Source organism: Lissotriton vulgaris, chromosome 11 (assembly GCF_964263255.1).
Source record: "Lissotriton vulgaris chromosome 11, aLisVul1.2, whole genome shotgun sequence".
NCBI classification, from domain to species: Eukaryota; Metazoa; Chordata; class Amphibia; order Caudata; family Salamandridae; genus Lissotriton; species Lissotriton vulgaris.
Window position 1 is genome coordinate 362,321,358 of NC_141699.1, and position 17,452 is coordinate 362,338,809.

The following is a 17,452-nucleotide window of genomic DNA, read 5'->3' on the forward strand; positions in this document are numbered from 1 at the left end:
AGGGTTTTGAGAAATTGCTTCTTCACTTATATTATAACTGAAATGGCTAGTCTTGTGTGGTAATTAAAAAGTTCAACCAGTGAAATGGCCTGACGACCATAGCGGACACTTATTTTATGGAATATGTATTGCTTAATACCCTTTTGTTATTTTCTTTGTAGCAGTTTTGACAACCTTTTGTGGTCAATCACAGTTTGACTAGTTTTGTAATGAAAATCAGGGGCATGCTAAGATCTAAGGCAAACGGACATTGTAGTCACTGCCTCATCCTTACAGTAAACAAGGATCCCATCTGTGATTGGATGAAAAAGAAACTTTCCATTGCATAGGCTGATCAAACAGTGTCCTGTTCTTGTTAAACAATGATGACTTAAGCCAAACCTGTCTTGACAAAACCGCACATAAGTACATGGCCCATTACTACTGACTGTCTATTCATACCCGGTGCTCAATGTTTGATAGGTCAACACCTATGACAAGCCGAAATGACAGCCCAGTGAGATAAGCCCTTACTCCCAACATCGGATGTAATCTGCAGGCCATGAATTTAAATAACAGCAAGGCCAAAGCAACCTTTCATCCTTCCCTGTGTTATTAAACTGGCCAGTAGCAATACCTGTGACTTAAAGCACTTTGAAACAGAAAAATTGAGTGATTAAGCACTACATAAAAAAGAAACTGCATAAATTCATCCCATAATTTGAAAATGTGGCAGAGGTTTATCCTACGTTCACTTACAATAAGGAAAATGTTACTTACCTGGTAAGGATCTGTACTTGACATGTATTGTTGTAGATACAAATACTTTGCATACTCCTGCTATCTAGTGTTGGGCCTTGTATGTGCAAGTTGTTTTTCTTCAAAGAAGTCTTTCGAGTCAAGGTACTGTAACTCCTACTCTTGCTGGTAATGCATGTGGCCATGGGCTCCATTGTTAGATTCTTTCCCAACACGGCAGGTATGGATGGAATGTGAACTTTGCTAGAGAATTTAGGGGTCTGGACCAGGATAGAGGGACAGGGATTCAGAGACATATCCTATCATATATTGTTATGCAACAGGGATTAGAGCTGCGGGATCTCACAATGGAGGAGAGGACTATACGGCTATGTTGGCATAGAAGCCTAAAGAGAGCGAGAGCAAAGTGCCTGTACGCACCAGAGATCCCTCTGGGGATGAGGACGGTGTTGCCACACTTTGGGGATTGGTCCCAATTACTAGAATGGGAGGACTTGGGCCTCCAGGTGGTAGGTGACCTATATGTTGATGGGGTGTTAGTGCCATTTGGAGTACTCCAAGATCAATTTGGTCTCCCCGACGGGAGTTTCCTGTTGCATGCGGTTGTGACGGCGGCGATACAGAAGCACTGAAAATCGGGGTTGTAAGAACCATGCGTAACCATGGCCTGCCAGTATGTAGTAATGGCTGCGGGAACAATCAAGGCGGTCACCTGCCTTCACTCTAGAATGCTGCATGAGGGGCTGGGACCGCACGCAGTCTTGAAGCAGAAATGGGAGGAAAGTTTAGGAAAGCCCATATCGGACGCCACCTGGGGCCACATATTGAAGAGAATATGGAAAGGGTGTAGAAATGCCCGATTTCAGCAAGTGCATTTCTTTGTAATACATAGGGCCTACTTGACCCCCGGGAAGATCAGGAGGTATTTCCGAGTGCAGGACGCGGCATGCCCCAGATGCTTGACACTGGAGGTGGAGTTAGACCACTTACTGTGGGATTGCCCGAAACTAGGGGCGTATTGGTCAGAGGTGGGGGAGCTCCTTAACGCAGTCACTGATAGACAGGTGGAGTTCGACATGGCGACATGTTTGTTGCTCTGGTTCCCTCATACGGCCAAGACAAAAATCACAAGTAAATTCATTGACTTGGGACTTGTTTTGGCCCAGAGAGAGATCACTTGGTATTGGAAATTGAAAGAGGGCCCGTCCATTAGGCGATGGACGAACGAATTGCAGAAATGGGCGTGGAGCGAAAGTGTTGTTAGGCTTCGACAGGCCACTAGAACAGCAAATGTGAAGGGTTTAGAAATGGCAAGAGCCTGGGAAGCAATAGTGCAAGCCTTAAAGGACTATTTAATTGTAGATGAACCCTAGGGGATGGTCAGTGTAGGAGGTTCCATGGGACGTGGAGGCACGTAAAGTAGGCTCCCTCAGATCGCAACAGATTTTAACTGAGAGTTTATAGATATGGGCCACATCAGCAGCAGTTTGGGGGGGAGGGCTTAAAGGGAGGGTTGGGGAGGCGCCCGCTGTGGCCAATGAGAGATCCAAGCGAGGCTTACACTCAGATATGGGCGAAGGTGGGGGACTCCCATGACACAGTTTTTCATTGAATGTTGGGACTGATTGACTGTATTAGGCCAGGAGATTTCGGTAAAGGGCGCTACGAAAGATGACTGAATGTGGTTGAGTCGCGTTTGTAGTATGAGCAGGCGCTAACGGGGTATAATGCATTCGGCGGATCGTATTTGGGGGAGGGGGTTGGGAGTTAGTGAAAAGCAGAAGCCAAATTGTGTTGTAGACCAGTTGCCTCGCTGAGAGAGGGTTTGGTGTTGATTTTTTTTTTATGTCCTTGTCTGGTATCTCCGACAGTCCTGTAATTAACGCTGCCCGGCCTCCGGGATGTGGGCTGAATGGCTGTGTACAATTTTACTACTGGCCGGGGACTTACGATGGTCAGAAATTGGAAGGTCGGTGAATCATTGTTTGTCTATGAATCTGCAATAAACATTCTTCTAAAAAAAAAAAAAAATGGATGGAATGTGAAGCGAAGTTATGTATAAAGATGTCCATGAAAAAGAAGTAAAAAAGATAGTAAGAGACACTGCAACAGCCATAGATGTCTGGGAAGGAAGGTGGGTGCATGTGAATCGACGGCACTAAATGCCAGAAACAGATGCTAACAGGGTAACATTTTCCATTCAAAGCATGTGTGGCTCTAGATACACATGCTGTGCATAGACTGTAAAGCAGCCCACCTAAAAAGCTGTGGCTAGTCTGTGAGCAACGCAATAGCTTGAAAACATTTACGGAGCACTGCCTGACGAACATTAGCTTGTTGGTGCGCTAGCACATCCCCATAATAATGTTTTGTGAAAATGTGTGGTGTGGACCAAGTAGCTGCTTTGTATATGCCAGCTTTTGTGATGTTCCCAAAGAAGGCCACAGAGGCTTCTTTTTTAAGAGTGGAGTGAGCATTAGGAGGAGTGAGTAGAGCCCTTTTAGCTTTAGCATAGCATGTATGAATGCATCAAACAATCCATTTGGATAGAGCCTTCGCTTTAAGGGGAATGGAGAAAGCTACAAAGAGCTGTCTTTCTAAATGGATGGTTCTGTCAACATAGTACATGAGAGCTCGTTTTGCATCCAAAGTATGGAGAGCCCGTTCTGAAACTGAATCAGGTTGTAGGAAAAAAACAGGAAGTTCAATAGACTGGTTACGGTGGAATTGAGAGAACACCATAGGAAGGAATTTGGGGTTGGTGCAAAGAACAATCCTGTCCATTTTAACCTGGCATGGTACACTATAGCAATACAGGAGGCCATTAACCCTAGGAGGCACATGACTGTTTAGATCATGACTAGTTGATGTGACTGGAAAAGAGGGCTTAGTGCCTGAAAGGACAGGATCCAGGTAGTGCTTGGATAGGCCATGCCAGCCCCTGAGTTGAGAATGGCCACCAAGTAGGGTTAGATCTACATACATACATACATGAGTATTTGTAAAGCGCACGTTCACCACTACGGGCCTCTTGGCGCTGAAATAACAGATGTTTGTTGTTACCCAACTCAATGGTACTCATTTTATCGACCCCAAATGGATGAAAGGCTGAGTGGACCCGCCGGGATTTGAACCTGTGACCATGAGGTCGAACACAGGCCCCTGCAGTAGACGCATTAGTCCACTGAGCCACCAGACCCAGCTCTGGAGGGCTTGGAGGTGGATCTTGTGGCACTGATAGCAAATCCTAACCGATGAAGGTGGTCTATTGTGATTTGTATGTGTGGTTTACATTGCTGACGTGTGGAACTCTTGATCAAAAAGTCATTGTGATAAGGGAAGATGTGGGCACCCTGTCTGCGCTGGTGAGCAGTCACTACCACAAGACACTTGGTGCACACCTGAAGTGTAATTGTGAAAAAGTGCCTCTTTTGCATGGTTAGCCCCCCGACTTTTTCCTGCTTTTGCTGTGGTTTCAAATGAGTGAACATTGTCTCTACCAACCAGGTCCCCTGGGACAGTGCTCCTTCCCTAAAACAAACTCCCAATATAACCCTGGGTACCTAGGGCCTGGGAGCTGAAGACCCACCCTTACTGGGACCATGCCACTGCCCTTGCAGCCTGCATTTCCCTGGGAGGGAGAAAAGGACAAAGTTAGCATGGCATCCTGCCTGGGTACCATGCCAGCTAGCACTACCTGGCAGCATAGGTAAGTCACCCCTCTAACAGGCCTCATAGCCCTAAGGCAGGGTGCACTATACTACAGGTGAGGGCATATCTTCATGAGCAGATATACTCCTAACACATTAGGCACCATTTCTTAATATTGTAAGTGCCAGTGAAGCCATGAAGAGTATTTGGGCTGGGAACTAGACAACTAGAGTTCCACAGCAGCATCATGGCTTCACTGAATGCAGGAGTGATGCCAGTGTGGGATTCATTGTACCATGTACCCAGAGGGCACCTCAGATGTGCCCCCTGAATCCCTACAGACCCTGGTGTGGTCTCTGACCGTTTGTAGGCAGCCAGCCACCACCAACAATGTTTCTGGACCCCTGGGTAGAGAGCCACTGCTCTCTGGGACCAGACCAATGCACAAGCTGGGCAGAGGTGTCATGCCTCCTCCCCCAGGATGGGCCAGTGCTCGAAGAAGGTTGCTTCAAAGGCCTGACACCTTTGTAATACAACCCCCAGGCTCTGCTGCTAGCAGTAGATGGCAGTCTCTAAATTACACTCCCCACCTTGGGAACACTTGAAAAGATAGGATGTGCGCCCACCTTTGACAACCCCACCCCTAAAGTGGAGGGAAGCGGAGTGAAACACAACTTTCAGTCCCCACCATCTTGAAGATGGGGGGACCCATCCAATCAGGGCTAGGTCTATGCCCCCCCCCCCACAGGAGGGTGACATACTAGAGGATGTAGTCACCCCAAGTAAGGTGCCCATAAGCCCTACCTGCTACTCCCCTAAAATGCCTCCTAGATTTAGTATTTAGGTGGCTCCCCCAGACCTCACCCTCAGATCAGCGACGACCTGAGAAGAAAGAAAACAAACTGCAGCACAAGCCGGAAGACAACAACTGCCTTGGCCCCAGACCTACCGGCCAGTCTCCAGCACCAACAACCCTGCGACCTGTCTAGAAACAATGACCTCCAAAAGCCCGGGGAGGACTGTTGCCTTCAATAAGGACTCCAATCTCCTGAGGACAGCGGACCTGTCCAGCAGAAACAGACTCTGGATCCAGGCAGATTCGTGTCTCCTGCCCACTCTGCACCCGAAGCTCACAGCCAGAGTCTCCGTGGCTCACCTGTACTTTGAAGTCTCCCTGGTGATCCTGACTTCATGGCCAGTGTTGGCTGACCTCGTTTGCCCTCCACGATGGAGCCTGCAGTGTGAATTCAGATGCTCCCCGCGACTGGCTCCTGCAAGAAGACCCGGATGTTGAAAAGGCATCCCTGCACCCGAAGCCCCTGGGCCTTGGTGAGTTTGACCGATGGTGCCCCTACAACCCCCTACATCCCAACTTACCTCTGCTGTTGTTGGTCTTCCTCTTGCAACGTCTGGTGCCACACCTGCGGTCTCTTTCCAGACCAAAGAATCCTCATTGAAAAGCATCGGGTGCCTGGCGTCAAATTCGCACCGGGAACCTGGCCGCTCCTGTGCCGCTGGTGGAATATGTTTAGTGCTGCTTTGTGGCCCCCTTTGTGCTTGTGCTAACCCCCAAAGCTTGGCCCTTGAAACCGATTTACTACCTGCAAGCAGTGTGGCTCCAGGAACCCCCAGTCTCCATTGGATCGAACTCCGATTTTGACCTCTGCACCTGGCCGCCCTTGTGCTGCTGGTGGTGTAGTTTTGGTAGCTTCCTGACCTCTGGCCCTTGCTGACTTTTTTCTACATAGGATACCATTGGATGGTTTGAAAAAGTTTCGCAGTGTCAATTTTTCAAAGTGAAAAGTCTTTTTAATTAAAAATTTACTTACCTGATTATGAAAACCTGGGTCTTAAAGTAAAGCAAAAACAAAGTATTATTTTATAAAATTGGTGTGGATCTCCTTCTTGAGTCATGTGTCCATTATTGATCATGTGCGTGCAATACATGTCTTACACTTCTCTGTGTTAGTCCTAAGGTTGTTGCCCACACCACCACTAATCGAGCACTTTGGATTTTGCATTGAGCCCTGTACACTTTTGGGGAACCTCTGGACTCTGTGCACGGTATTACCACCTACTGGCAATATATACAAAGCCAGCTTCTTTCAGTAGTGGTAACCCCGAAGGGGAGCACTTTAAATTGATGATGTTTTCAGCTGGCCACAAACCTGAGATTTCAGCGATGGGCTGAATGTGTTGGCGTGTTGAAATAGGTGTCCATGAAGTCACCTTACTTGAGAAGCAGAATATGTAGGAAAGTGGGTTTCTGTTGCAGTAACCCCTCCCACTTTTTGCCAGACTACTGATGCACTTTCACTTGATGTGCCCTGGGTCTCAGCCAATCAGGTTCCCAGGGCCTGTGTTCTTTCTCCAAAACTAACCCAATTGGCATCTCTGGCCACAGGTCAGCCCTTGGTAAATGGTACCACAGGTACCCAGGGCACTATGACCAGGGAAGACCTCTAAGGGATGCAGCACTTATTGTGCCACCCTTAGAGGCCCTGTACCTTTACACACACACACACACACTGCATTGGCAGGATTCGTGTTATGGTGCAGAACAAAGTGAAGAGTCGACATAGCACACATCCCTGTGTGCCATGCCTACAACCCACTGCCCTGGCATAGATCAGTAACCCCTCTAGCTGGGTGCCCTATGCCAGTGGGGAAGGTACAGTTGCATGAGCCCTGCATCCCTACAGTGTCTAAGTCCATTCTTAGACATTGTAAGTGCAGTGCTGCCACTAAGAGTATATGGTGCTGGGATCTTGTCATTAAGAACTCCACAGCACCATAAAGGCTACACTGAAAACTGGGAAGTTTTGTATCAAACGTCTCAGCACATTAAACCCACACTGATGCCAGTGTGAGATTTAATGAAAAATGCAAACAGAGGGCATCTTAGAGATGTCCCCTGAAAAACGATTAGCCTCTGATGGGTTCCGTGACTGGGACACACCAGCCTGCATCCACAAGACATGTTTCTGGACCCTTAGGGTGGGAGCCTTCGCTCCCTGAGCCCAGAAACATATCCTTTCCTGGGTGGAGTTGTTCACACCTCCCCCAGGCCAGGAAGAGCCATCTGTGGCAGGGGAGCTTCGAAGGCCTGGCAGCCTCTGTAATGCGACCCCAAACCAGAGGCCTCTGATCTCCGCCTCTCCCATGTGGCCGCCCCATCCCAGGAGGGATGCATCCATCACCACTGTGTGCTCCGGTTGGGGAAGGGAGAAGGATCTGCCGCTGACCCAAAGCTGGTTCGTGAGCCACCACTGCAACTGTTGAGCAGGGCTCTCCAAGATCCGGACATACTCGGACAGGTCCGCTTGATACTGCGCCCACTGGAACTTCAGGTTCCACTGTAGAACCCGCATATGACATCTGGCATGATTGGTCAGCAGGATGCAGGAGGCCATGGGGCCCAGCAGCCTCAAGGTCATCCTGACCGAAACCCATGACAAGGGCCAAAAGATCGGAATCATAACCCGAATGTCCTGGACTCGCTGTTCGGGAGGATAAACCCCAAACTGCGCCGTGTCCAGAAGAGCTCAGATGAAGAGAAACTTCTGAGAGGGAATCAGGTGTGACTTCAGCAAGTTGATGCAGAACCCCAGCAAATGCAGGAAATCAGCCGTAGTATGGAGGTAGGAGACGACTGCCCGGGGCGAGCCCGCCTTCAACAGCCAGTCGTCGAGAAAGGGGAAGACTGAAACCCCTGATCTGCGCAGATGAGCTGTGACCGCCGCCATCACTTTTGTGAACACCCGAGGTGCGCTGTGAAGGCCAAATGGGAGCAGGATGAACTGAAAGTGCTTGTGGCCTACCGCGAACAGCAGGTAACGCCGGTGGGCCGGCAGGACAGGGATATGAAAGTAAGTGTCCGACAAGTCCAACGCTACCATCCAGTCTTGCGGGTCTGGGTCATACAAGACCTGAGCAAGTGTGAGCATCTTGTACTTCTCCTTCCGGAGGAAGCGATTGACGTTTCGAAGGTCTAAAATAGGACGCAGGTCCTTGTCCTTTTTCAGAACTAGGAAGTAGTGGGAGTGGTAATCATGACCTTCTTCTGGCGTCGGAACTCGCTCGATAGCCCTCTTGGCCAAGAAGGCAACAACTTCCTGCTGGAGAAGTGCCAAGTGATCCCCGACATGCAGACATGCAGTGGTACTGCGGTGGCATGGCTAGAGGGGTAGTCTCGAAGGGGAGTGAGTAGCCCAGTTGGATTATCTACAGAACCCACCAGTCCGAAGTGCGCCAGTGGGGGAGGTGATGGCGAATCCTGCCACCCACTGGCGTGCGGTGGGCCTGTAACACTGGACTAGGAAGGTTTGGAGGCAGTGGCTGTAGGGGAGGTGGTGGACTGACCCACCTCTGCGGGTCCCACGTCCTCGGATGGCTGAGACTGTTGCTGCGCAGGCCTGTGGCTCTGAAACGAACGTGTTGGTCGCCCCTTCCTTACTCAAGAAAGGAGCGAAAAGCAGAAGCGCAAATGTGCCCGTGGCCGAAAGGCCCAAGGACTTGGCCGTAGCCCGAGAGTCATTAAAACGCTCCAACGCACTGTCTGCCTTGTGGCCAAAAAGGCGAATGCCATCAAGGGGCATGTCCATAAGAGTGTTCTGGACATCCTCAGAAAAGCCAGTCGTCCTCAGCTAGGCGTGGTGGCGTAGAGTCACTCTCGAGGAAATCGCTCTGCCCAGCGAGTCGGCGGTGTCAAGGCCACAAAGAATCGTGAACTTGGCTGCATCTCTCCCCTCAGCAATAGCTTGGGAGAGCACCATCTGGGCCTCCTCCGGACAGTGAGGCAGCACCTACGCAACCGTGTCCCACACAGAATGGGAATAACGGCCCAAGAGGCATGCAGTGTTCACATACCACAGGCATGAACTGGTGGAAGTAAACATTTTCTTCCCAAATTGTTCCAGTTTCTTGGATTCCCTGTCTGGAGGTGCGGAAGGGAATTCACTAGGGGACGCAGAGGCTTGGACAACTAAGCTATCCGGGGTAGGGTTTTGGGAGAGGGAAACGGGGTCGCCTGGGGCCGGGCAATGGCGTTAAGCCACGTTCTTATTCACATGATCCCCTGTGTTGGGCCTGGACCAGGGGCCCAAAAGAATGTCCAAAAGTGCATCAGCGGCTCCGCAGAGGAAGACGCCGGCTGAAGCACTCCTGTCAGGAGGTTAGTCCTGATAGCCACTGTAGGGAGCTCGAGGTGGAGAGTCTTGACCCCCCTACGCAACATCACAGAATATGTACCACCCTCCTCCGTAGCCACTTTAGGAGGAGATAGTGTGCAAGGTTCTGGAGTAAATTCCAGTTCACCTGCATCCTACATTTTCTCTTCTCAGTCCGGGTCTAACTCGCACTGGGCTGCGAGAAGGTCCTCAGACCCCTCCCAGTCCCCTTCCTCCACAACCTGCCGGGCAGGCGGAAAAGAAGGAGGTGGATGAAGAAAGGGATAGAAATCCCCCATCGGCGTCAGAATCGGCATCGATTCACACCGGTCTGGCACCGTCCCCACATCATGGTGGAAGCCAGGGACGGGACGGTCGGGAAGCCAGCCGATACCGGCGTCGGCATCGGCGGAGGTCGTACTAGGCCAACCAACATTGACTGGAATCCAAGCATGGATCCCTGGGCGTCTCTTGGCATCGAGACCGGAGTCATCGATGACGTCGGGCCGGGGGCAAAGACGTCGAAGAGCGAGGACCCCCACTCGGACCCGAAGGCGTGCCAATGGGGCCCGACGGGCCAAAGACCCGTTCCATGACTGACAGGAACTCCTACAGCTGGGCCGGAGTCGCCAATGGACCCGGAAAAGGCGGGTAGGCCATCGGCAACTGCGTAGGCTCCGCTGGAGCCGCGGGGGCGGTGCAACCCGCACCGTCAGCCGTGTCTCGTGACAGGCTAGGGGAAGGCGAAAAGCGAAGTTGCTTCTTCGACTTCTTGTGCTTCGCCTTACCCGACTCCGAATGCGAAGACTTCGTTGAACGATGGTAATGGCGGCTCCACGACTGGTCCCTCGACCTCCCATGGGACTGGGACCTTTATCGGCGTGGAGTTGACTCCCGGGTCTCCAGCAACTCTGCAAAGTTTTCAGACCCAGGGCCCGGCATTCGGGGCACGACTCGTAGTCGTGGCCATGCCCCAGACAATAGAGACACTCACGGTGCGGATCAGTCACCGACATCGTGCGGGGACAGGCCGCGCAAGACTTAAAACCGGGCATTCCTATACACCAGGAGTCGAAGCTGGTGTCTGCAATGAAGAGCGAGGGACAATGTGGCGGACCTTTACCTAGCTGCCTTGGCAAATGAGAAACTTGTGACGTAAAAAAAATGATCAAATGAAAAGAAGCAGGACGGCTCAGTTAAATCAAACTGGTGTCTGGCAGCATGGCGTACATTAAAAGATACTATAAAACAGGACATGAAGAAATTGAGCGTAAGGAGACTGTGCTTGGCCTGTGCTCCTTAGCTTTGACTGGAAGCGATGTAGTGATGGAGCAAGGATTCGCACGTGAAGCGACTTGCTTGTATTCATGAACCTCGAATAACGTTAATGAATTAATCAACATGTTTGTTTTACTAATACCACATTTTACATAAACATTTGGGTATCCGAGAGAAGCTTGCTCATGTGTTTTACCAACTGTAATACGCTTGCATCTAAGATGGCTGCTGCTACGCAAGGGTTTCTACTGTGCATGCCTCTGTCATACTCACGTGATATGACTTATTCTTTGCTTTGGAGGGAATATGTCGCTTCTGCGCACTAGTATTAATATGGCTGCTCTATGTTTTCACATGCGAGAAGCTTGCACTGCTGCTTTTGCTAAGCTGTTCGTTTTACCTAATCCTAATGCTATAATTAAATATACAATAATGGGTATAGAGTAGAGATGCATGGTATACAGTGTATTCATTTATCTTTTCATGTATCGTAATCTTTGGGCCTGGGAGGTGTTATTACTCCATCTTGAAAATCAATCTGAGCATGTCAAAACTCCAGAGGGAGCTGAAGTAATTTGTCAATGAATCTCAGCCAAGGACAGTGTTAATACAATGTATTTACCAATAGAACATTCATTGTAGGGTGGAATAAAAATGTCATGTGAAAATAAATTGATGGGCGGGAACATAAAATTTAAATTCAACACTGAAGTATCAGAATTTGGTGTGGTGTGATGACCTCTCCTCACTCTTTGACCAATCAAAATTGGGAATCCTTACACTTGCAAGATTGGGGGGTGGTACACTGACCTGGAAAATGGTATAAATAGGGCAGGCTTAGCTAGTTAATTTGTCCGACTTGTCCGAATAGCTGACCTGTCACTGATCCAACCACTCTACAGGTGATTAAGAGCAGAGGGCTGCGGAGCACTCTGTCAGGAGATTCAATAACCCAATCGGGGTTCTGGGAAGCTGAGGTGCTGGCGAAGCACTTTGTTGGTGAATTCGATAACCCAATCAGGGTTTTGGCTGTTAGCTGCAGAGAGGGAGTAGCGCAAGCGCTGCAACTGAACTGCGGGTGCTGGCCTTAACCTTTGGTGGTCCTGATCCAAATCTGGTTTTCCTGTCCTGATTCTGATCTGCACCTGCTGGCCTACTGGCAACTGCAACTTTTGGGGTTCTCCTGTCTTTCAACTGACCTGTGGCCAGTGTTGGTCTTCACACCATTTTAGGTAAATATAAAACTCTGTCATCGTATATCTTGTTCCTTCTCTTTACCCTCCCTAAACGTGAAAGCTTTGATTTGATATATATTCTATCCCGAGTACCCCTTTTTTAAACATCCGCCATTTACGCGCTTTCACTGTAAATATGTAACATTATGTCACTTTGGGTTTATGCACGCAGAAGGGTCACACAGACATTTCACTTTTGACACACACCCTCACTTTTTTGCCAAGCATCGACATCAGAAATACCACTTCCCTATGGGTGTTTACTTCCCTCACCGCCCGGATAGCAGTACACTGTGAATTCCCTAAAATCACCCAAGTACAATCTGGCACTGGCCAGCGCTGACGGAACAGTGCGCGTGTATTACCTAATTGGGGAGATCACAAACAATGGGTCTAGCTTACCGGCATTAATCCGCCACCAGTAACAGGAGATCCACCTCATGTACCGAGTCATGGCCTGTCTCTACAAACAGGCAGGCAAACCGATTACCGGCAAGTTCGAGTCACGGATAGTATCCTGTCTCAGGGAACGCCCAATCACATGTGTGGTATCTCCTTTCCCTCAGGCACGCAGCGAATCACGTCAAATGTGAGAACACACATGACAAATGTAACACAGTCAGAACGGGGATATGTAAACAGATAACACAATGTATCGCAATTAACGAGTGACTGATGTGTAATGTTTTGTGACCAATAGTGCACATATAGAGAATTTAACGCCCCGTTTAAACGTTATTGCAGACATGATGTTAATGTCAGAAATAATGTGGGACATGACGTGAATGCAAGTGAAAAAAGACTGCCATGAATTTAATGTGCTGAGTCATGTAACTGTACACGTCACCAAGAGGGTGTAACTGCGTTACCACAGTAACAGGCAATGCCAATTAGTTATGTTAATTGAAACCCATGACATGATGTACTTGTATATATAGCGCACAGTAAAATGGACAGATGTTAGTGAGCAAGGCGGGAGCAAGCCGCCGAAACGCGTCTGAGCAGAAACTGATTGAGAAATAAAGCGTTTGGATTGAGATACACGGAGTCAGCGCCTTCTTTGATTGCAAGTTTGGTATGATGAAAATATATATATATGTTCCTTTTTCTCACCCACCACTATGGTTACAATCTTTTAGAAAATTCTTGAATAGCATGTTCTTTTTTTCTTACCCTTCCTTTTAGTAAATGATCAATTCCTTTTAGATTTAATAGTGTGTTCCATTTTCTTACCTTCCCTATAGTTGAATGATAAAATCGTTTTACATATTATGTTCCTCTTTTCTTACCCTCCCTTTAAATTTGACGGCTCACATTGTTTGAATATATAGCATGTTCCCTTTTTCTTACCTTCCCTTATTATTAAATGATTAGTATAATATATCTTTTGCATAGTTATACATTAATTATGATTGTCATTATTGAGAGTCTTTTGGTGTTTAATCTCTGGATCATGACCATTTATGAAATTTAGATAGAGTTTAAAACTTCCAGAGTATGTGGTTATTATGAGTGCAAATGCTGTTGTTTATCGAACTATCTTTAACCTCATCGCTGCTAAGGATATTTTCCTCTTGTGCTGCATTTTCAGAATTGGGTGTGGTCATGACGGAACAGTTCCGTCATCAGCACAGCTCACCCGTAGCTGATGACGGAACCGTTCTGTCATCAGCATGGAAGGGGCTAAAACTAACTCCCTGATCCAATAGGTTACAGGTACCAGCGACAAGGATTTGTAAGTCAATGGTATAGGACCTAGTAGGTAAAAATATCTGGTAGTAGAGCGAAGATTACCTGATTAAGTAAATGAGTTCTTGATTATGGGCTCAGGTGAGTAAGGTAAAATTATAGTCTGGTGACCTGCGCACTATCAGTAGCTCTGTGTCAACGACTTAGGAGACAGGGAAAAAAAGCGATGGTAAAAGGAACCAATGGTAAGTAGCAGGAGGGAATAACGTGGTTTTGGTCAACTCAATAGGTCTTGCAGACAGAGCATGCACGCCAACGCTCGGCCTAAAAAGGATAGTATCAGCTTCAAAGTCACAAACTTGAAGGTCTTGCTCAGGATAAAAAAAGGTTGAAGTATTAGAATTCAAACAACATATTTTAAAAGACCAGTGCTCTTGTTCACCACGAAGAAACAGGAACAGACTATTTCATAGACGTAATGGGAGTGACTTTATATTGCCCTGCATTCTAGTATTTTCTATCCTTTGAGTAACAGCTCTGGATAGAAAGACCCACTGCCCAACCTGACCTAAGCCAAGTGGCCTGTGTGATATAAAGCCTGGTGGGACAAACATTCCCACTGTCCACAAATTTGGAATGGTTTCAGGCAGTGAACTTGGGGTAAACAGTATTTGCTCTTCAACAGTGGAGCAAGTGGCAAAAACAGCCTTCACCTGGCGGTCAGTTGAAGATGAAAATGGTGACTGGTGAAGCCAAAAAATGCTGTTCCGGCCCTTGGCCCATCAAATCTGAAAAGGAAAAAGGGGGGACACCTTTATGTAATTAACAACCCTTTTACGGGCCTTATCCATTTTGAATGGGCTCAAAACCTTATCTGATTAAAATGAAAACAATTTAGCATCATATGGAATCTCTACAAACATCTAATTATGCATACAAGATACCACTAGGATCTGAGAAGTCCATATGCCTACTAATTACATCAAGTGCAGTAAAATATCTCCAAATGTAGTTATTGATGTCTTAATTCAATTCCAATCTTTTCTGAATAATACCTCGTAGTTGAATTTCCCAGGCTTCTCTAAGGACGTCCATGAATCTCTGATAAAATATCTTATCTGCAACATTGGTTCTCAGTCACAAGAATCGTTTCTAAATTAATGAACATAGAATATTTCTGCTTCTATGTGGGATCCCAGGAACACTTTAATTTCTATAAGGCAGAGATTGAGATATTCTATGTTCACGATTATCAGTAAATATCCTATGATGGCGCAGATTAGATTTCCAAAATTCCAGATTGAAGTTGCAACATTGCTAAATTTACTGGTGTGGTTTCTGGATTATATTTCATCATCGTGGGTTCTGGATTGCCCTAAATGATTGTTAGTCACTTGTGGCAACACAGCAAGGTGTGGGGGCAATAAGAATCATATGATTCAAGATTATCTGAATTTATTCAACAAAATGTGGTATCAGAGGGATTGGGGAGTAGCATAGACAAACAACTTATAAAAAGAGCACTGTCTTTTAACAGATTCTCTGTGTGCTTGGATATGTAAGCTCGTTTTTTTCTTCAAGGTCCGAGAGGCACTCAGGCTTAAGACAAAATTCAGGTCTTTGTTCGGATCTGCTGCCCTCATCCCACAAACCTATAAGAACTTCCATCGGACGATACTCTTCCTCTGGCAGAACCTATAGCACTCTACCTCAGACGTCCAATACACAGTTGCTCGCCTCCCTCAGCCCACCATTAATACCTGTTGAGAGAGAGCCAGCAGTTCTTCTGGTTTGTGCAGGGTTGCTCCCACACCTGCTTGGCTGTTTGTGGATGGGCGGCTGGGCTGTCCTCGCAGGGTCACTGTAATAGTGCTTGGAGCTTTCATGCCTGAAAGAGATAAACGCTGATTAGGTTACAAATATAGCTGTGGAATTAGGACACACCTTGTTGCACAGATCATTGATAGCTGGTGATTAATTGTGACATTCTGTGAAGTACTGCAAGTTTTATCTCTTCTTCCTGTGAGTTATCTGTCCTAAGTCTGGGTCTACTAAAGGTGCACAAGTTACTTAAAGCAAGAGCCAAAGTCATATCAGCAGTCAGCTCCCCGCCTCTAGCTGCATCCCAAACTATAACCCCAATATCACAAACAAATCCTGCGGTAACAAATCTGATCAATATAAATACGAAAGTCAAGAATGTGAACTACTGTAAGGTACTATTTTGACCCCTCCATGCTGCTGTTCTGCTACAAACCCATCCCAAATTCCACTATCCTATTCAGCGCATACCTGTCTAAATAACACATTCGCTCACTTCAATTCTTAACCAACTCTCCATCCAAATGTTTCTCTAACTTTTCAGTCAAACAATCTAGCCCCTCGTCTGCAACTACCTCAGCCCTAGCCTGATATCTCCGAGACCAGGGCTGGACCCTTCTTCCTACTTACTGTCCTCAATAATCTCTTCTTGCTCACTATTAGGTCCATAACCTTCCCTGTACCACTCTCTGCCTTTATAACCCTCAAATACAAATTATACGTATAACCACAGCTCTCCAAAATTAGCATCTTTCATAAATTCACCTGCATTGAATTACTCCCTATATGCAGGAATTACATCCTTGTTACATGTAGGGCCTGATTTAGAGTTTGGTGTCAGGATACTCTGTCACAAATGAGAGGAGTATCCCGTCCACCATTTAAAACATGTGGCGTTACCACTACAGATTTTAGAACATGAACTACCCCAGGCGCCAAATGAGACCGGAGCACTGGGGAGGTCAAAGGGTTCCACATAGGTCCCAGGGCATGGCAAAGGGAGCACAGTGTCAGACACAGAAATTCAAATAGTTGTATAGCTTTACTTCTAATGGATACTATTGCTTATCCAGGTTCTTTAATCTTTGAATCATACCCCAGCAATAAATTACAATTATAAAAGAGATATATCAGATAACCAAGAAGAGGAGGAGAAACGACCTAAAAATATCCTGAGTCACTAACTGTAAGATGCTGGCTCTGTATATGGTATACCATTAAGTAGTTATATCGTGCATAGAGTCCAGAGATTCCCTCAGAAGTGTACAGGGTTCAATGTAAACCAAAGTGCTCTATTTGTGTTTGCGTCTGCAAACATCCTTAGGCCTAACATAGAGGAGAGTAAGACATTTGTTATGCACACAGTGATTAATAAATGTCACCACTCAAAAAGGAGACCCACACCAATTTTAGAAACATAAGCGTTGTTCAAGTTTTATTTTAAGACCAAGATATACGTACTAAGATAAGTTCTTTTTCAAGAAAAATACTTTTCACTTTAGAAAGTGGATACTTGGTGCAATTTTCAACCTGTGCTATGGAGTAAAACAATAAAGAGGTTTTACATGTAAGTAACCGACTCACAGTTGCAGTCTTCAGTGTTTCAGGTCAACACTAGGCAAGGTTCAGATTGGCAACAAAACTGCACCACCAGCGTCACAGGGGAAGCCGTGTGCAGAGGTCAGATTCGGGGTCGGTGCCCATTGTTAACCAATGGAGACTGGGCGTTCTCGAAGATGTGCTGCTCACCGGTGAGTAAAGCGGTGTCAGGGGTCGATCTGCTGGAGTTAAGGTAAGAACAAGGGGGGCTCACCAAACTTACACCCTCAGTGGTTCGGGCGGTCAGGTGCAAAGTGCCAACAGAGCGTCAGG

General features: G+C 47.2%; 1 protein-coding gene across 8 annotated transcripts in view; it reads right to left on the minus strand.

The window, feature by feature from the left end:
- The window catches only part of KANSL3 (KAT8 regulatory NSL complex subunit 3), a 535,939-nt gene that overhangs the window by 35,501 nt on the left and 482,986 nt on the right, over window positions 1–17,452 (minus strand). For all 8 annotated transcript variants that reach the window (XM_086943340.1, XM_086943345.1, XM_086943341.1 and 5 more), the window contains one exon: window positions 15,520–15,647. In XM_086943340.1, the coding sequence (XP_086799466.1) occupies window positions 15,520–15,647 (128 nt within the window). The remainder of the gene's footprint in view (window positions 1–15,519; window positions 15,648–17,452) is intronic.